Source organism: Urocampus carinirostris, chromosome 2 (genome assembly GCF_059441175.1).
Source record: "Urocampus carinirostris isolate Australia breed hairy pipefish chromosome 2, RoL_Ucar_1.0, whole genome shotgun sequence".
In the NCBI taxonomy this organism is placed as follows: Eukaryota; Metazoa; Chordata; class Actinopteri; order Syngnathiformes; family Syngnathidae; genus Urocampus; species Urocampus carinirostris.
Window position 1 is genome coordinate 42,841,577 of NC_142350.1, and position 21,109 is coordinate 42,862,685.

The window sequence follows — 21,109 nt, forward strand, 5'->3', positions numbered from 1 at the left end:
GAAGCCCTTTGAGACTCTTTGTGATTAAGGGATATACAAATAAAAATGACTTGACTTGACCAGAAAATCAATCCATAAAAGTTATGAACAGAATCAGTGACAAAAAGAAGGCTTTGTGTACTCCTGCTGGAACCAAATTCGTCTCGCTGTGGACCAAACTCTGCTCATGGTCAAACAGGGGCCGAAGAGCCTTGATAAGCCTGTCTAGTACCCCATATTACACAGAATTGCGAAGAATTCGATAAATGAATCCACCAAAGTTCTGCTACATATTTGGACTAATTTAGTCATTTCAGTGTGATTTGTTTTGTCCCATTTCCCGACATGATTGTGAAGCTAAAAATTAAACCAAAAAGAAACATTCCAACAAAGTTTTACGCTGCGGCATGGTGGATGTGTGCTTAGCACGCAGCCCCACGGTTCTGGGGTTCAGGTTTCAATTCCAGCTATCGCAGTCTCCCCGTGTGGAGTTTGCATGTTCTCCCCGTGCCTGTGTGGGTTTCTTCCGGGCACTTCGGTTTCCACAATGTTTTCCGACATGGCGGCGCGTATGGACGCTGCGGCTAGTTGCTGTCCAGCTAACCTTCTATTTACTACCGTTCTCTTCTCTTTTTTGCTTTCTTTTTTGGACACATGCGTGGGAGGAGCTTATTTATTTGGGTGGGCGTCTAAATTTCAACTTTTCGGGCACTTTTTATACCGCCTGTGATATCCCGAACGAGCTACAAAGGGATCTGGGATCTCCGTGGTCAGCCCCTCCACCTACGAAGCGTCGAAGACGCCGTAAAGACAGAAAGCAGAAGCGGGGTTGTCGTGCGAGGAAGTGTGTGAAGCGTGCGAAGTCGAAGGAGCAAGAAGGACACGAAGATGTGTCTAATTCAATAATTATTTCTTCATCGATCTTGTGGGTCAACCGACGCCTGAAACCCAACGCACCTGAACGGCGACATCTTGTGACGATCTCTACAAAGACTTCAGCTAAATCTGATTTCCCCCCTATGTTCCGGTCCGAAGCCTTCGTTCTGAGAGCGCCGGTCTTCTGGTGATCCCAAGAGCCAAGAAATATTCCGCTGGTTCGAGAGTATTCTCCATCCGGGCACCGGTGCTGTGGAATGCTCTTCCCCCTGAGATCCGATCTGCAACCTCAGTGTTTAAATCTAAGCTTAAAACACACTTATACTCTATAGCAGGTGTCACCAACACGGTGCCCGCGGGCACCCGGTCGCCCGCAAGGACCACATGAGTCGCCCGCGGGCCTGTTCCAAAAATAGCACATCTCATAGAGAGCTGCGTCTAAAAATTAATTTTGTTCTGTTGCTATTATCTTTTTAATCACACTTGTATGTATATAGATTTAAAAAATACTATCTTAAAAATACTTTAAGGTTAACGCGCACAATATTTACCTATGGGCAGTAAAGTAGAGCTTGTGGGATGTGGAGAGTAAGCTAGCGGGCGCTGTATGCACTTTCGTACCCCAAAAACATGGCAGAAAAAAGAAAGAAAACGTATCTCTTTCACAGTGAATGGGAAGAGGAGTTCTTTTTTACGACTGTAAAAGAAACCTGCGTGTGTCTGATTTGCGGGACGACCGTGGCGACAGCAAAACGGCACAATGTGGAGAGACATTTCAATACGTGTCACAAAAGCTACCATGATAAATATCCACCTGCAAGCGCCCTACGGGCAGAAAAAGCCCGTGAGCTAAAGACCGCTCTGGGTAAGCAACAGTCTTTTTTTACGAGGCCGGCCAAAAACTCACAAAAAGCAACCGAAGCCTCGTTTAGAGCTACACATTTTCTGATCAAGAAAAAAAAGGCATTTACAGATGGAGAAGTTGTCAAAGAAGCGATGTTATTAATTGCTAACACTGTATTTAAAGACGAGAAAAATGGAAGCGACCTAATCTCCACTCTTTCCGACGTCCAACTGGGGGCATCTACGATGGCAAGACGAGTATCAGCTATGTCCAGTAACTTGGTCGATCAGTTGGAGCAGGATCTGGCGAAGTGCAAGTGGTTTAGCCTCCAGTGCGATGAGTCCGTGGACAGCAGCAGTACAGCGCAGTTATTGGTTTTTATCCGGATGGTGTTTAATGATTTCTCCACAAAAGAAGAACTCCTGACACTACTGCCCTTAAAGACAACTACGAGAGGAGTTGACATTTATAACACGGTGAAGGAGTTTTTCGTGCAGAAAAAGGTGCCATTGGAAAAGCTGGTAGCGGTGACAACAGACGGGGCTCCTGCTATGGTCGGCCGACAGACAGGTTTCATCGCTCACTGTAAACGTGACCCAGACTTCCCCAAATTTCTGCATTACCATTGCATCATTCACCAGCAGGCGTTGTGTGCGAAAGTGATCGGCTTTGGGCACGTGATGACTCCCGTTGTGAAAATCATAAACAACATCCGCTCCAAAGCAAAGCAGCACAGGATTTTCAAGGTACTATTAGAGGAGATGTCAGCAGAATATGGGGACCTACTGCTACACACAGAAATCAGATGGCTCAGCAGAGGACGAGTTTTGCATCGTTTTTTGTCTCTTTTGCGTGAAATCAAAGAGTTCATGCAGTCCAAAGGCGAAGATGTCTCACTGCTAGAGGACACAGAGTGGACACTTGACCTTGCATTTTTGGTGGACATTACTGGGAAATTAAACCTCCTGAACTGCCAGCTGCAAGGCAAAGGTAAGACTGTTGTCGATATGATAAGTGCTTTAAATGCATTTAAAGCCAAAATGAATGCATTCTCTGCAGATTTACAGAGAAAAAAAGTTCTGCACTTTCCCTCTGTGCAGTCAGTGCTGAAAGACAATGCTTCTGCATCTGAGACATTTGAAAAAGTGGCAGAAAAGTACATTGAAGTAATAAACAGACTTGGGCAAGAGTTTGAGAATAGGTTTTGTGACCTTCATCAGCTTGAACCATGTGTGTTCTTCATTTCCAACCCTTTCATGAATGGGGACACAACATGCTTTGCTGAGCAGTTAAGTGCAACGTTCAACTTGGATGCTGGACAGGTGGAGATTGAAATTATAACATTGCAAAATGATCTCCATCTCAAAGCCTACCAGGCTGCACCAAACTTTTGGCGCCTTGTTGACACAGAGAAGTACAGTGGAGTATGCACAGCAGCCATGAAGGTTGCCAGCCTGTTTGGCTCAACCTATCTCTGTGAATCAGCATTTTCTGACATGAACTTCATCAAAAACAAACACAGAACACGCCTCACTGATGCACATCTGAGAGACTCACTCACAGTTGCAGTGTCAAGTTACACACCAGATTACAACACACTGGTGAACAGCATGCAATGCCAGTCTTCCCACTAACCAAGGACGGATACCAGATGTAGTCAGTGACAACATGGTAGTGCCATGGCAAAGTTGAATTAAAATATTGAAGAATTGTGTTCAATTTAAAAGTGTGTTCATGACATTTAAAAGTTATAATTTTGTTAAACATAACACAGACTTGGCCATTAGTTCAAAATGTGAAATAAAAAATGTATTACATATTTAAAAATATGTAAGTTGATTTTGTTTAACATTACATAATTGTTAACTTTTTGAAACATGTTGCAACATAGTTCATGATTTGTTAACAGGGCATGTCAGTGGCTTGTGCAAATGGGATATTTTTTGCTAAAATGTAGTGATGTAAGTGATCATCTGAAAATGTAACAAATACTGTGATTAATAGAGATAAAGTGTTGAATATTGATATCTGTTTCCCACCTTGTTGTCATTTTTGATAATCATTGTTAGAAATCATTAACATGATCAGTGTCTTTACATAGGTGAGTATTACTAATCATTATAAATAATGTATAACTAAAGGCAAACTGAGCAAATTTGTTATTTCAGAAGAGCGTATCAAACTGGTAGCCCTTCGTATGATTCAGTAACCGTGAAGTAGCTCTCAGTTTCAAAAAGGTTGGTGACCCCTGCTCTATAGCATATGAATAACCTATACTTTTCGTGGACAATATCTCTGTATTATTTGTGATTGCAACATCATTTGCTGTCTGGTAATCCTGAAAGGGGGATGCCACATGTGCGGTCCCTTCTCAAGGTTTCTTCATTTTCCTCATGTTGAAATTTTTGAGTTTTTCCTTGCCCTCATACTGGTTCCAGATCAGGGGATGGTGTAATAATAGTCTGAAAAAATACTCTGTGTAATAACCTGTGAAGCCCTTTGAGACTCTTTGTGATTAAGGGCTATACAAATAAAAATGACTTGAATTGACTTGACACAATCGAAAACTGCATTTTATTTACTTTTATACAAACATAAAGGGACAGTGTGTGTTATTTGACTGCTAGATGTCGCGATTTAGTATTGTGCAAACTAAAACAAAGACTAAAAGCACAAGGGGAATACAAACTAAAAGCTTTAAGTTACCAAAGCACCATTCTTCCTCATATTTTCTTCCAAATGTTTCATAAGGTTTTTGGGTACCCGCAGCAGAATGTTGAGTAAGGCTTTTTTTATGTCAATAAATGCACATTTCTGGACCTATTCATTTTTTTAGAGATCCGTGTTTATGTGATAGTTCTTGTATTTTTGCCCATTATTTAAATAAAAGAAATTCTAATAAATGAATGATTTTTCATCACTAGGCAATAAATAATACACAGCTAAATGAAAGGTAAAGATAAAATACACTTATGAAAGTAACAGTTTAATCATCCCATCCCTACCTATAAATAAGAAAAAACAGACAGCAGTAGCTACCAAAGAAACATTGATTCAAAACATAAACAGTGATTGATACTGTGTTAAATTAGTAGTATGGCAGTGTTTGTGTGTCAGATTTGCTAGGTAACATATTGTTTGAAAAAAAAAAAAGAGTTTACCTAATAACAAAGTTGAGTTAGCGTACATTGGTAATGAAGTCGTGGCCCTTGTATCATACTCAAGGTTAGGTAGGTGTTGAGAGAGCTAACTAGTTTTGTAAACTCTTAGCAGCAAAAGTGGAATAATAGATAGAGTACCAGAAATTCCAGACTACACAGCGCACTTGATTAAAAGCCGAATGCTCAAATTTAAGGGCGGTACTCAATTTTGTCTTGGTAAAAGCCGTACACCTGACGCCATTTTCAGCAGCATCGTTTTAAAGTTCTGCTCAGCCGAGTTGTTTACGTCACGTGTTTTTGGATCATGTGACCATTCAAGATGGCAATTACAAACACTAGCAAAAACTTTCTACAGTGCCCAGAAAAATGCAAATAAGGACTGCGTCGGGTAAAATGTTAATCCTATATTTCTAGATGACAATGTCAGGGCAGCAGCACGGCGGCGCAGTGGTTAGCGCATGTGCGGCACAGTTCATGTCTTGGGAACCTCCTGGGTGGGTTTAAATCCAGCTCCAGACTTCCTGTGCGGAGTTTGTATGTTCTCCCCGTGCTTGCGTGGGTTTCCTCGGGGCACTCCGGTTTCCTCCCACATTCCAAAAACATGCATTTCAGGTGAATTGGCCGGTCCAAATTGTCCTTAGGTGTGAATGAGCGAGTGAGTTGTCTGTCCCCGTGTGCCCTGCGATTGGCTGGCAACCAGTTCAGGGTGTCCCCTGCCCACTGCCCGATGATTGCTGGGATGGGCTCCAGCACCCCCGCGACTCTACTGAGGATAAGCGGTGCAGCTGATGAGATGAGATGAGAATGTCAGGGCAACCATATTGTGGAGAATAGGACCAGATTGCAACACAGACTGTGTCTTTATGTGTTGATGTCATTGATTTGTGGGTGAAAAAGTAGAAATATCGTGAGTATGTTGCAAATATTTGATAAAGTAGTGTCAACCTGCCCGTTTTGCTCCTGTTATTAATTATATAAACAATGGACTTTTCATAATCCTGCATCCAGGTTTGCTTTCCCACCTTTCTCTCTTTCGCTTGCCTTCCTGGTTGTAATTTCCACTCCACACCTGGTGTCACTTGTCCTGTTTACCCTCCTATCACATCTCCTCTTCACGATTTACACACTTTGTTTTCTTGGTTTGGTGCTAGTCTGTTGCTCTTTGTCATGTCTCAAGCCTTTTTGTCACTGAATTTTTCTACACAGTGTAGCGTGCCCTCGACTGGTCTTCTAGATCACAATTACTGCCTGCTGAATTCTTGAACTGCCACCTTTGCTGTTTGCTGGATCACCAACCCCTCACATGTCTCTTGGACCACGATTGCTGCTTTTGGTGTTCGTGTGCCGAACCCTGCCACTGTACTAATCTGTGCTTCTGCATTGTGCCTCTATACCACCCTGAATGAGGCCCTGACAGGATTAATTTTCTAGCAGGGCGTCATAAAACGTTCCATACACCACCGCGAAGTATGGTATTTAAAGCGCATTCATGGGGAAAAAAAGCAGCTCGCCGTATTTAAAGACGCAGTGTTTAAAATGTAGCAAAAAAGTAGCGGTTTGTTGTCTGGAATTTATGGTAACTCAATTTAAGACAATGTAACTCATGCATCCTCATTTGTTACATCTGCACCGTTCTCCAGGCTCCATGGAAGAGTGAAGCTTTCGCCCTCCAGCTCCTTGGAAATGACTGCAAGGAAGTGTTCCCGTTGTTTTGAGCTGAAATGGTTTTTCCAGTCCCCCACGACACCTAGATTGGACAAAAAAAGCAAGTCAGGCGTCCATTTAATCGTTCAACATTAGTGTTGGGACTAACGCATTAAAAAGGAAAGTTCCAAGAATGCAATGACATCATTTTTTCGGTACCAAGTACAGTAACGCGTTATTGATAGGATTTTGTAACTCAACTGTTGTTACACCATGGTGCGTTATTCCGCTACTTGTTAAAAACAGATCATGAAAAAAACGTTGTGATTGCTAACTGTTCTTCCTTTGCTCATGGTGTAACATACAAACAATAAGCTTTATAAAGGTAGGCCTGATTATTTTTATCTAAAAATTACAACTGAATAGAGTTGATGTGGGGATGTATCGAGCACAGAGTACATGAATGATGAATTTCTCATCATGAAGATATTCTCCCGACCGTATATGCATGCATCTTAGCCGAGTTGACTATAAAGTAAAATACTGAAATCAAAGGCTCAGCTTTTATGCGCCGAATTGTACCGAATGGTTGGCAGCGCATGTGGTAAGGGGCGTGGCTTACATAGCAACAACAAAATCAATTGGGCAAACATAAACAGAGTTTACGGTAATACTGTGCTGAATTTTGGTCTTTATTAGTCATTTCTGTTTACAATTCATCATGCCTGCAGAAAAAAAACCTCTTGGACGGTACCCAGAAATCTAAAAGGAAATATTCGAGTGGTATGAAGCTAAGAGACAAATTTGATATAGAGTGTCTCGGGTAAGTGTTCATTTGCAAGCTTTCAAGATTGCACAATATAAGAAAGATGAAGGCTGTTTTAAAGCAGCTTTAGGGGGTCAGCTTAAATACAACTAAATACGGTCATTTGTAACTACTTTTAGATTGATGAGCTACTTTTGGGTGTCAGCAATCTGGGTGTTAACGGAATTATTCTTTAAATTAAGTAACTAGTAACTGTAACTAATTACTGTTTTTCAGTAACGTGCCCAAAACTGTTCACTGTACATCATAGAGGAGCCTCTGAGAATAAATGTAAAAAGGTTAGCTTAAACTCCAAGCGGAATAAAAAGGCAGTTATACTTCCTTACCTTTCCTAAGGAACTGAGATCTGTCAGAATCCATATACATCTTGGGGACCAAACTAAAATTGGACATAATATTAGACTGCATGGAATTAAAAGTACAGTGCTTGGCTATTTTCTGTATGACGTCATCACTCAGGTTCTTGCCCAGGAATTCTGAAATAAGACGTACAGCGGCGGGAAGGTCCTGCAAGAAACATTTCTCAATGAATCCTTAAAGTATAGCAAGGCTATACAAAAGTGCAAACAATTTTTTTTTACCTGAACCAGTTGTTCATATGTGATATACATGATTCGATCTCCCAGCTCAGTGTGCCTCCAACTCTTGACATGGTCAGTCCATTTTCCAAACATCACTGTAGACAGAAAATTGCTTTGTGACTTATAGATAATATTAAATTGATCTGCCTTTACATTAACAAAGACATTATTGCACAGGGCAACTCAGCAGGCAGGGTCTTAAATTAATATATATTCATATGATTGTTGCCTCAAGTGAGCTGCAGACCCAAGCGTGTTGTAAGGGTCTATTGGGTACGTCTACCTGAATCGTCCATAAGAGTTTATATTCCCAACTTTGGCAGAACTCTGCCCACTGTCCAGAGAAAGGCGAGTGACATTGAGTCTGAGTGGACCATGTTCTATGCTTTTATTGTCGAGGTGGCTGATTTTAGCCGTGGCCATAAGGTGGTCTGTCCCAGCCATGGAGAAAAAACTCGGACCTGCTGTGGCCACAGGCGGTAAGAGATACTGTCAAGCTGAAAGAGTCTTATCGGGCCTTTCTGGCTTGTAGGACTTCGGAAGCAACTGGCAGGTAACGGATAGTCATGCGAAATGTGGCTTTGGTGGTCACAGAGGCGAAAACTCAGGCATGGTAGGAGTTTGACGAGGTCTGCAAGGCGACATAAAGTAAATTCTGATCCACTATCCTGTGTCTTAGGAGAGGAGAGCAGTACAACTTATGGTCATCAACTGTGGGTCATAACAGGAGAAACAAGCTAAACATTTTCCCTCCGCAGGGTAGCTTGGCTCTCCTTTAGACATAGGGCAAGAAGCTTATTCATCGGCAAGGACACAGTGTTATGGTGCTGCTCCTCATTGAGTGGAGCCAGCTGAGGTGGCTCGGACATTGGCCTCCTGGACGCAATTTTGGGAGGTTTTCTGGGCATGTCCCACTGGAAGGAGGCCCCAGGAATGACAGAGTACGCAGGAGAGACAACGTATCTATGCTGGCTTATTCCGCTTGGAGTTTAAGCTAACCTTTTTACATTTATTCTCAGAGGCTCCTCTATGATGTACAGTGAACAGTTTTGGGCTTGGCTTCGGGATTAAGTCAAATGAGCTGGATGAAGTGGCTGGGGATAGGGAGATTTGGAATTTCCTGTTGAGGCTGTTGACTCCTAGTACGCAAAATAAAATGCATGGATACTGCCAGATGTGGCTGAAAAGCAAAAACTGCAAAGAACCTTTAACATGCATACACTAGAAATGATTTCATATTTGCAGAGAGGGGGGTGAGAATATTACACCTAAATCTGGTCTAAGGTTTGCATCAGTACAACTAAGAAAAGCACATGTCTTAATCTGCTAGTTAGATAAGTTTTCAGGTCAACCCTGTTCAAATAATAGGCTATTGTAAAAATATACCTTTGCCTCTCAGAAATTTCTCAATAAACTCATCCCAGGTTCCAGGGTCTTCAAGGAAAGTAGCCATCTGGTGGAAATAATAGGAAGACACAGCAACATCCATTGGGTTCCTCGTGACGTAAATCACCTAGCAAATGGGACAAAATGAGGTCAGATTCAGAGTGAGGTGAAGAAAGATACAGAACTACTTTCAAGCAGACCTAACCTTGGCTTTTGAGGAGAGGAAGGACTGTGGCATTAGCTGGTAAGAGAAATGTGTAACCAGCGCACGTGGGGAAGCCAGCTGATCCACAACTACTTGTAATCGTTTCTCCTCCAGCCATGGGACTCGATCCCAGTTGGGGATCATTTGGATGGGGGTCAAGTCCCCACCATTCAGCACCAGTGGGAGGATCTCTTGCATCCAGATTGTACCTACATAAGAAGGCATGTAAGGGTTTGTACACCTTTCTCATAGATAAATTCAAGCACTTTTTAGGGACTTAAAAAGCAAATTTTCCAATTTTTCTAGTACCATTAAATTTGAATCATGTATTTTCCAGAGCAACAATTATATGTGACCTGATCTATGGAAATGAGTCACAGTGAGGCAAATATCAAATTTGGGTTTTTGTATCAATGGGAAGTTTAAGAAATGAGCCTTAAATCAATACCATAGTCGAAGCTTCATGATAAACTATTGTAAAGATATTGCTATTTGAATTACAGCCTTCCTTCTACTATTTTCTGTTTAAAAACCTAAGAAAATCACTTTTGAAGATTTGTCATTCAAATGTTTTTACAGGTAAAATCTCATTTTAAAGTTAATTTTAACAAAGGCATTTATTTGTACACATATATAAAAATAGACCACACTGAAAGACACTGTATCACATTTTTTTAAATACAAATTAAAAAAAAAATTTTTCATGATTTTCCTCATTTTTTTCTCAGTTATCGGCGTGTACCTAAAAATAGAACATTGCTAACTGAGACTCATTTCGGCAGAGTAAGTCAGAATTTCTGCAATTTACAGCGCAATTTTTGATAGAGAGCGTGCTTTTATCAAGACATATGATTTTTGAATCTTAAGTAAATCCATCCATCCATCCATTTTCTTCCGCCTATACAGGGTCCGGTTTGCGTGGCAGCAGCCTCAGCAGGGAAGGCCAGACCTCCCTATCTCCAGCCACTTCATCCAGCACTCCTGACCGGATCCCGAGGCGTTCCCAGGCCAGCCGAAAAATGTAGACTCTACAGCATGTCCTGGGTCGTTCCCGGGGCCTCCTGCCAGTAGGACATGCCCACAAAATGGCCGAGGGAGGCGTCCAGGAGGCATCCTTATCAGATGCCCAAGTTTACACCGAGTCCCTCCCGGATGACCGAGCTTCTCACCTTATCTAACGGAGAGCCCAGCCCCCATGCAGGAGAAACCTATTTCACCCACTTGTTTCCGGGATCTTCTTCTATCGGTCACGACCCACAGTCCGTGACCATAGGAAAGGGTAGGAATGTAGATCGACCGGTAAATCAAGAGCTTAGCCCTTCTTCACCACGACGGACCGGTACAGGGTCAGCATGACACCAGACGCTGCACCAATTTGTCTGTTGAACTCCCTTAGCATCCTACCCTCAATTGTAAACAAGACCCTGAGATACTTAAACTTCTCAAATTGGCACAGGATTCATCCACAACCCGGAAGGAGCATGCCACCCTTTTCCAACTGAGAACCATGGTCTCGGACTTGGAGGTGCTCATCTTTATCTCAGCCACTTCACACTTGCCTGCAATCCGCTCCAATGAGAGCTGAAGATCCCGGCTTAGGGAAACCAACAGTACTACATCATCTGCAAAAAGCAAAGATGCAATGCTGAGGCTTCCAAACCTTATTTCTACCCCTCAAAGCCTGCACCTAGAAATTCTGTCCATAAAAGTTATAAACAGAATCTGTGAAAAAAGGCACCCTTGGAGGAGTCCAACTCCCATTGGGAACGAATCCAACTTACCGCTGGCAATGCGGACTAAACTCTGTGCGCTCCCTGTATGCCAGATGCCAGTCTGGAAAAAAATGTGCGGTATTCTATAATCCCAAAGCACCCCCCACAGATCTCCCCGAGGAACGCGGTCAAATGCCTCCTCAATGTCCACAAAACACATGTAGACCAGATAGGCAAACTTCCATGCACCCTCGAGGACACTGCGGAGTGTGTAGGGCTGGTCCACTGGTCCACGGACTGGACAAAAACCACACTGATCCTCTTGAATCCAAAATTCAACTTCCTGACGGACCCTCCTCTCCAGTACCCCTGAATACACCTTAGCAGGGAGGCTGAGAGGTGTGATACCTAATGTGCGGTCCCTTATCAAGGTTTCTCTATTTTCCTCATGTTGAGGTTTTTGAGTTTTTCCTTGCCCTCATGAAGGTTTTAGATCAGTGGATGGTGTAATAATAGTCTGTAGTTTGCAATAGTCTGTGCAGTCCTTTGAGACTTTTAGTGATTAAGGAAGTTACAAGTAAACAGGACTTGACTTGACGTTACATATTTACTTTCTATAGAAACGATCTACAGGTCCTAAAAAGTCGCTGCCTTTTTCAAAATAAAGTATGGCGGGTCTGATTAAATCATCCAACCGGCAGGATACGACCTGCAGGGCGTAGGTTTGACATGGCCGCATTAGAACATTAGTAATGTTGATAACATAGGAAATGGCATTATATTTGATCCAATCAACACAGTATTTTTACTCAGAGTGCAGAGTTGTACAACTTTGTAATGGAGCATTATGGGAAATAGTTCATCCACAACAACATTGTGCAATGTGGTAGTGCCTTTTAATGATATGGAGCAGATGTAGCTCAGGATGTAGACTGCTCGTCTAGGAACTAAGAGGTCACAGATTCGATTCCCGGTTCCTCCGAGTTAGATGTCAAAGTGTCCTTGGGCAAGACACTAAACCCCTAAAGCCCCAGGTAAGCAGGTAGACGCCTTATATGGCTGACTTCCCATTGGTGTGTGTGAGGTACTGGTACATTGTAAATGGTCATGGGACGTCGTCAGTGACTTGAAAAGTGCTATTAAAATGCGGACTATTAAGTACGGTATTACACACTGTCCCTTTAAAAAAATGCAAACAGTGCTAGGACTTAATTTTAAACAAATTTCGACGGACAGTGTGCATAGAATTATTGAATAAACGAGGCTAAAAAATGTTGGGAAACACTAATCTAAGCTAATTCAACATTGGTGTTTTGTACGAACAAAACTGACCTGATTTGGGGTATGTGACGGCAATGGCGTCATTGTCCTCAAACACGAATTCTTGTGCTAAAAACGTCAAGCTTTCTTGTGAGTGGGTTTCTTTTGGCAACATTTGCCCGCAGTACATTAAATAAAAGTTATCCATAAATATTTAGTTTGTTCTCCCAATTTTCCAACTCCGAGGGAGGCTCGAGAAAAGGTTGAGCCAATGAGAGGTTCAAGGACAAACAAAAATATGTGATTTCGTTAAAAAAGCGTTTTTTGCCTTTTTTTTAAAAGTGTGTCATATTTTTTTGAAAATTTCAAGTTTTTATTACGATAATAAAACAATTTTCCCCTACAAAGCATGATGGTGATCCACAAAACGACTACAGATGTCTACATCTGCTTATGTCCGAGGGTACCCAAAGTCAACAGAGCACTTTGCAAGTCCCACCAATCTAATGGAATGTGGTTGAATGCAGTGTTTCACAACCTTTTGGCGGCTAGAACACATTTTTGTCCTTTAAAAAATATTTTCCATCGAAAACATTTGAAAAGAAATTCCTGGAAATAGGTTTATGTTGTTTTTTAACTTAAAATATAATGTTGACAAAATTGACAGTATACTCTTAATTTTCCTCTATGTTCCTGTCCCGAGCCTTCCCTCTGAAAAAACTGGGGATTCCAAGAGCCAAGAAGAGATCCACAAGTTCAAGAGCCTTCTCCATTCGGGCCCCGGTGCAGTGGAATGCTCTGCACCTCTGAGATTCAATCTGCAACCTCAGTGGAAGTGTTTAAGTATAGGCTTAAAACACACTAATATTCTGTAGCTTATGAATTCCCTATATTTCATGTTGACAATGTCTGTGTATTGTTTGTTAATGCTACATCAATTGCAACCTGGTCATCCTTTCTATTTTTTAAATTTTTATTCATATTATACTTTAATTATCCATCCATTGTCTGCACCGCTTGTCCTCAGTAGGGTCACGGGGGTGCTGGAGCCCAATCCAGCTATCTTCGGGCAGTGGGCAGGGGACACCCTAAACTGGTTACCAGCCAGTGGCAGGGCACACAGAGACAGAAAACCCACTTGCTCATTCACACCTAGGGACAATTTGAATTGGCCAATTAACTTGCAAGCACGGGGAGAACATGCAAAATCCACATAAGAAAGCCATATTTCATTTAATCCCCGAACCACATACCCACACTAGGGTGCTGAAGCTCATCCCAGCTTTTACCGGGCAGTGGACAGGGGGACACCATGGACAGCCAATCACAGAAAATTACTATAAATAGTCAAGTTTGGCAACAAAGGACTATTGCGTTAATTTCTAAACATTTTTGAAGAATTAAAGCTATCGTCTGTAAGGAGTTTTGTGAAGATAGGTTGTATAACACCAGGTATCACATACCAACTCCTTTCTTTAAAGTCAAGACTGGCTGCCATTGCTCACTTCAATAGGTTTAGTCTATAAGGAACTAATACATTAGTTTTAAGCTGCCAAATTTTGTATTTGTTTTTGTGACAAACCAATTATGGAGAATAACCTTCCTCATTTGCAATTAATACTATGTTCTTCAGAATAGACGATGGATATAAAAATAAACAGAGTTCGCATACTACCTGATTTGGGATATGTCACAGCAAACACATCAGTGTCTTCCACAGAGAAATTTTCAGCATATTCCAAACTCTCCTCAGAGTGAGCTCCGGGTGGAAGGGCCAGGCCGTGATACGTGATGTAGCTGTGCCAAGACATGCTGCAGGAGAACTGATGGACGTCACGGCTGACTCTTAAAGGGCATGTGATTAGAACCGGAGTTAGTGTGATAAAGAGCTAGATCCTCCTACTTCGGTTGACCGAGATGAAGGACATTCCCACTTATCCGTAGATTGGTTGACCACCATTGACTTTCACAGTCTTGAAAAAAATAAATGTACTGCATGAACAAACAGGGAAACATGCAAAACATTGCACTTTGAGTTGATGAGGGGATAGAATTTTGGTCAAGAACGAAGAATCAGCACCAACTGCCTAATATTTAGATTTTTGTTTTTCCCCTTTGAAGTGAGGCATTAGCACGGTTTGAAAATACTTTAAATTGCTGTCAGGCCAGAATCTAGCATTGATAAAACCTTTCCGCAGTCCTAAAGGGATCTCATACATTTGGTGTATTCCCTTACAGTAAGTGTGGGTGTATCCATCAAATCATCAATCTTATCGATACTGAGCTAGTACATGGATTGAATCGATTCTTTTTTAGATAGATAGATAGATAGATAGATAGATAGATAGATAGATAGATAGATAGATAGATAGATAGATAGATAGATAGATAGATAGATAGATAGATAGATAGATAGATAGATAGATAGATAGATAGATAGATAGATAGATAGATACTTTGTTCATCCCCGAAGGGAAATTCACATTTCCAGCAGCATTCTAGATTGTGTTAGATTATTGAGTTTTCCAGCTCTATTTAGTTTCATTGTTTAATCAGCACACACTTTGATAATCACATTATCAATTTAGTTGATATAAATGCACCTAATACTTATCCACATATTCGAATGAAGTAAATACTTCCTGTATTCCTTTGATGTTTGAATGTATCCTTTCATATCAGTACTTTTCCAGTAATGGTCTTCCGGTGAATCTGTCAAAATACACTAACTTTTCCTATAAAAACTGCGGTCAGCTATTTTTCTATGCTTTTTGGAGGGAATACTGTACTGTATCCTGATCACTGGCCCAGAGTACTCAGTTTTATGTTGAAACTTTGTAATATAAGTCCTCAACTGAAATGCTTCTCTTCAGCTCTTTTTCCTTGCCCAAATATTCGGCCTGGATCCCAGAAGTTGAACACACGGTGAGATAAAGAATGTCTACGGCAAAAACTTTAAGCTGTTTTTATCGTAATTATAAACTAACGCAAGGGGAGAAGAAGTTCAATAATTAAATGATCATGAGATTTCCAGGCTAAAACGTCGGATCGGTATCTATCAATACTACCCTTTATTTACTTGGATTGAATCGATACGGAAAATCCCAGTATCGCCCACGCTTACCTCGCAGATCATTTCTATGGCTGTATTATGGTGAAATTCAATTCAAGCCCAATATTTTTATTAAAAATATTGTCTAGCTCTCTGCTACTGGGTCACGCTTGGTTAATTCACAATGGAATGTGCAAGGCATTCCCCGAGCTATTAGCATTTCCAAGCTTGCGTTATTCACAGTGGGTCAAGTGACGAACGTGCGCTTGCCTATTAGCAAACAGCCAGGATCATTGAGGCTTCCTCAAAATACAAGCTTTATGCCCCCCCGAGGCAATGTGGAAAGTGGGAGGCAAAACATGTTTAGTGCCCACAATTTGGAAAGCGGAAAGATTTCAATAATAAATATCCAGATCTATGTTTTTTTTATCCCCTCATGATCTTTCCTTTGGGTGAGGAATACAGGGAATTTGGGTATCGACCTGATCTGAGTATATGCATCGTAGTATCGATGGATACTGATCTGGATACTTTTTGCTTGGAAATGTTAATGAATAATGAAGCACTTCCTCTGTTGAGTTGGTTAATAATTACGATTAACACAGCACAAAGACTTTAGGGACTAAAAATATTTCATTTTTTATTAAAGTCGGGGTGTGCCGTTTGAGGTGTCCTTAAAAAGTTGAAAGAAGAATGGGCGCTGCCAGGCTGTGCTTTTCTAAGACAGACCACATGATGAACAGCACCTCACTCTTCGGGTCAACGGGCAGAACGGCCGAAACTGCAGTGGTATGGTCACTTCTCTAGATCATCAGGACTGGCCAAAATTATTCTCCAGGGCACAGTCGAAGAGGGCAGGGGGGAGAGGAAGACCGAAAAAGAACTGGCCCAACAACATACAGGAATGGAACAGTGCCAACTTTTGCCACGACCCAAAAACAGACCAGGAACCGTCAGCAGTGGAAAGGCTGTCCAGAGTTGCGTCCTCAGTGGTTTCCCAATAACATAAGGCAGTTAAAAGATCCATGAACCGATGTCTTAACAATGTCCAACAAGGAGCCTTTATAAAAAAAAATCCACAGCGCCTATATGCTTTTATCTTACTTTAAGCAACGCTGTTCGGGTCGCGCAACACGTTATTAGGTAAAAGGAAAGGGGAGGTGGCAATTGGAGAGTAAATTTATGTTTGTCATCAGTTTTTTTGTTAGTGTGAAAATGATAAAAGTAAGAAAAGGCTTATTTTAAATACATTCCAAACGCCCAAAAAGTAAAAAAAAAGAAGAGTTTTCGAGCGCGTCCAAGGCTGGATTTACACAGCAGAGCCAAATGCTCATTTCAGAACTTTGGGTGAAATCGGATGTTATCATCAGATCGTTCACAATTCCAGCTAAATGCGACTTGTATGCGATCTCCTGTGATTTAAGTGTCTCCTGTGTGAGCTCTTCAAGTGTCCCGCATGCACAGAAGAGGACAAGTAAAGTCAAGCAATGCGCTCACTGTTTACGGAAATACTCATGGATGTTAGCGGCGTCGCGTATAACTGCACTGTCACGCTCATAATGAATGAGCTGACTGAGGCTGCGATCACGTCTTTAAGCCAGGAGACGGAAGCAGAGAGTCAAAATGTTTCAAATCCCGTACAGCCCCTTTAAATAACTACATTGCATACTGTGAGAGTATAAAATAAATAAATAGAAATATTTATATGAGAACTCTTTCAGAACAAAAGCCAAGGGGTCAAACCATAACAAATAGCGATGTGACAAAAACACAATTTTTGTATATTAAGTCATCTAGAGCACTGGTTCTCAATTTGCCTACTTCAGGACCCACCATTCCACCATAGTGACAAAGCTGCGACCCAAATCAAGAAAATATTTCCACTTCTCAAATGTATCCAATGAAAGGATTGTGCAGTTTAAAACAGCTATAGTATAATATATATTTACCTTTTCTTTCAAAAAACTAAGTGACCAGCAAAAGCGAAATAATTAAAGTTCAATATATACAGGTATTTAAGCCTACACCACATACAAGAAACCCAAAAACTGCTTTGAAATAGCCCAATATTAAAATAAATTGGAAATATTAATGAAGTGTGTGCCTAAACATCAAGAATTATTTAATTATGTAATTAAGAAAAGACTAATCTAGTGGTAAAAAGAAAACGTTTGAACCATTTACCTTCCAGCACTGCTTCAATGGCAGACATTTGCAATTGTTTTCTTCTCTGACTCCAACGTTGTCAGGGTAATCCACGTTTTTCCCCTTATTACAAACTTTCTTGGGACATTGTTATGGGCAGAAAAAGGAAATAAAACCAGCAAAATTGAATAAAAATGAGGTGTAGTCCCTCTTAAGTGCATCGACATACTCAACCAGTAGAAAAGATTGAGCAGGGAATTATCACCATGTACTGTTTAGTATAACCGTCCCTGTTTTTTCCCATTCTTGTCATTATTTTGCCAAAAAAATGGCCGCCACTTTTGGGTCCAGACCCACCAGTTGGGAAACACTGACCAAGAGAACTAAAATACTTTCAAGTGCACAATATTTTCTAACTAAAGTCAGGAATGCAAATTAAGAGTTACCTTTCTGATGGAGTTGTATTTATCCTACAGTTGACATTTAATATGTTATATGTGTTCTCAGCCATTTTGAAGAGTTCTCAGCCCGTAAACTAAACTCCAGGGCCATGAGTTGTTTTTTTATGTACAGACTGTGTTTTTGTTCTCACATACCAACGAAATACATCCTGACCTGGCATCCCATAACTCAAGATTGTTCTTCACCAAAGAGCCTGGGAAAAAGGAGTTTCCCAGGACCAAGGTCACCTGTCATCATTGGATGGAAAGCAGACCTTCGAAAGAAGACTAATCAACTCTACGTAGCAAAGGCAAAAACTGAATATTAGAAGGGAGGTTTTTCGAGGAGATCCTCAGAGCCAGAGCCGAGCCGAGCCAGAGCGCAGCAAGCAGGCCAGAGCGAGCGAAAAAGATGTCTAACAGCAGAATCTCGGCGGCTCTCAATATGATGATTAATAAAGTAACTAATTATAAAGAACCGATTCTCTTTGTCCTATATTGCAGAGCGTTTTATTATAAATGTTGGAAACGTGAACCTAACACTTTCATCGGCTCCATTGCCATAGTCAACGGATTTACAGGTTTTTGTTCAGGAACAGTAATGTCTACATTTCAATTACAGCTCACTGCTGTGTAGGGTGAGCTTTTTCTCATGTTTATGGAAATTGTTAGTGTTGCCTCAGTAGCACACCTCTTCACCATACAAATTACATATGGCATTGTCCTTTGGTGTAGTTATAAAAAGAAAGTATCCACCACGCGGCACTTTAGCTTCTGGTAGAGGAGGGCACAAATATTTAGCCCTTTCTTCTGCCTGGCAAGAAGGATGCAGCAGCAGGCCAAGTAGGGAGATGTGCTAAAAGGGTGCCGGGCAGTTGCATATTCAGGCATAAAATTAGAGTGGCCTTTGCCGCTGGGTGAAAGATAGAATGGTTGCACCGTCTACATAAAAAAGCGGCACTTTGAGGAAATTGGTGGAAGAGTGAGGTATTAATCCTAGGACAATAGTATCGATCTAATCCAGGTACTTGCCTAATATCGATCTTTAGAACGACCCGCCCACCCGATTTTTAGCACTAGCTACAAACATGGCTGATGTGCAGTTTACAGATTGTGGGCGGAGCGAACCATGACCCATACCAGCCAAAGAAAATAAACACTCCCTCCATAGTAGTGTTGGATGCGTTACAGATAAACAGTAGTTACTAGTTACCTGTATTTAAAACGTAATTCAGTTATCCCCCAGATTACTGACACCAAAAAGTGCACGTTACTATGAAAGTATATTTATCTAGTTGCAATTACCATATATATTCGCATAGAGCGCGACCCTCTAAAACTGCTTTAAAAAAGACACATGATAAAACAAATTGAATACAAGATGTACACCAGCCAGTGGAAGCAATGAAGCATTCATATTTCTTGGCTTGGGCAAACTTGTGTTTAACCCTGAGCCGAGACACTCCATTGCGAAGAACTTGATACTGTAGATACTGTACTTCAGTTACTGCCCCCTAGCCGATTGGCCAAACCCACAGCTTTATAATCACTTATTGTATGCCTCATGGCCTGCTGAACTGATTGTGAAGGCCTTCGGGTAGATTTCTGACGTTGGCAACAATAGCTGAAAAGTGATTGGTTAAATATGAAAGCACACATCTGGAAGCAGCACAGGGAAAGAAAGCTGAAAAACAAATTGGAATTATTTATCAAATATTCATGGACAAAATATAGTTACCAATACATGATTCAGATATTTTTTTAGACCAGCATACAGTGTTCTCGTTTGCCCGCGTCCCTGCGTCCTAGACGCATCATTTTTGCTGGGTACGCATAGTGTCAAATCAATGTGCCTCCCTGGGACGCAACTTTTTTGACACCAAATTGTCATTGTTATCACCCGGTTACTTTTTTTTTTTAACAAAGATTTACCGCACTCCTAACTTTTCGTCAGGCAGATCCGCCATTGTCGTTTTGGTCTCGCGCCAATCTCGGCAAACGAGATCTTGTTGCTTCGAGATGACGTCATTGTTTTGGTGGTTGTCGAGTGAAAGAAGTATGCCTCCGTAAAAACAGTTGGTATTAGGTGCAAATCAACAAAAATTGGTAATTTCTTCAGTGTCGGTAATAATTCGAAACATAATACACAAAGTGGTAACAACGGCAATAATTCCGGCACGAAAAAAACGGCGGAGAAATTCTTCAGAAGACCGCAGAGGCAAGGAAAACACGTGTTTTGAAGCGAACGATTCGACGAAAGATAAAAAGAATACTACTAGCAAGAAAAGGACCTTTCTGCCAAAATGGACTCAATTATATTCCTGGTTACGCTAAGAGGAGGATGATAATGGAGGCTACATGTTCTGTGATGCGTGCACCCAGCGTGACAAAGAAACTGGATTGCATAAATCATTTCGCAATACGAACTTTGAGAAAAGCACATTGGATTGGCACAACAACAATGAGAACCACAAATTAGCTATGGAAATTTTGTTGCTGCAAATGGACCTTGAGAAGGCATTACAACTGTGGCTGGACTGCAAACCAGGAAAAATATGTGAACTGAAAAATCTGAAGTGATTAAAACGGCCCCCGCGACCCTAATAAGGATAAGCGGTACAGCTGATGAGATGAGATTAAAACTGCATGAATATATAGACCAATATTTCAGCAATATTATTTTGTATAATGTACGATATTTTTGTGAACTGAAAAATCTGAAGTGATAACTGCTTTGTATTACCAATTAAGTGTGATGATTAAAACTGAATGAATATATAGATTTATTTATATATTTGTCGCCAATTTACAATTTCAACCTTGATAACACTACATTTTGGGGACCCATAGATCTCTGTTGGGATCCATAGATTTTTGAGCATGCGAGTCCCCGGGACCCATCACTTTTTCAGAGGTAAAATGAACACTGAGCATAGAAGGCTCACCACCACCTGAAACAATGCAGTACTGCATATTCAAGGAAACAAAAACTCAAAGA

At 41.1% G+C, this 21,109-nt stretch overlaps 2 protein-coding genes across 4 annotated transcripts; one reads left to right on the forward strand and one right to left on the reverse strand.

Annotated features, from left to right (window-relative positions):
- The first annotated feature begins 1,332 nt into the window (after positions 1–1,332).
- Positions 1,333–3,942, forward strand: LOC148371940 (general transcription factor II-I repeat domain-containing protein 2A-like). 2 transcript variants are annotated; one of them, XM_088326577.1, is made up of 2 exons: positions 1,333–2,689; positions 2,759–3,942. In XM_088326577.1, the coding sequence occupies exons 1-2, from the start codon at positions 1,486–1,488 to the stop codon at positions 3,331–3,333; spliced, it is 1,779 nt and encodes a 592-aa protein (XP_088182703.1). In that variant the 5' UTR covers positions 1,333–1,485; the 3' UTR covers positions 3,334–3,942. The 2 variants fall into 2 exon arrangements, with proteins under 2 accessions (XP_088182703.1, XP_088182704.1); XM_088326578.1 differs by having other exon boundaries at positions 1,333–1,720; positions 1,883–3,942.
- A 303-nt stretch (positions 3,943–4,245) lies between these two features.
- Positions 4,246–14,304, reverse strand: sult2st3 (sulfotransferase family 2, cytosolic sulfotransferase 3). Of its 2 annotated transcripts, none has more exons than XM_088326572.1 (6): positions 14,150–14,304; positions 9,503–9,711; positions 9,298–9,424; positions 7,912–8,006; positions 7,657–7,837; positions 4,246–6,607 (listed from the first exon to the last, which is right to left on the reverse strand). In XM_088326572.1, exons 1-6 carry the CDS (start codon positions 14,283–14,285, stop codon positions 6,462–6,464), a joined length of 894 nt encoding a protein of 297 aa, XP_088182698.1. In that variant the 5' UTR covers positions 14,286–14,304; the 3' UTR covers positions 4,246–6,461. The 2 variants fall into 2 exon arrangements, with proteins under 2 accessions (XP_088182698.1, XP_088182697.1); XM_088326571.1 differs by lacking the exon at positions 14,150–14,304 and adding an exon at positions 12,547–12,753.
- Positions 14,305–21,109: the final 6,805 nt, after the last annotated feature.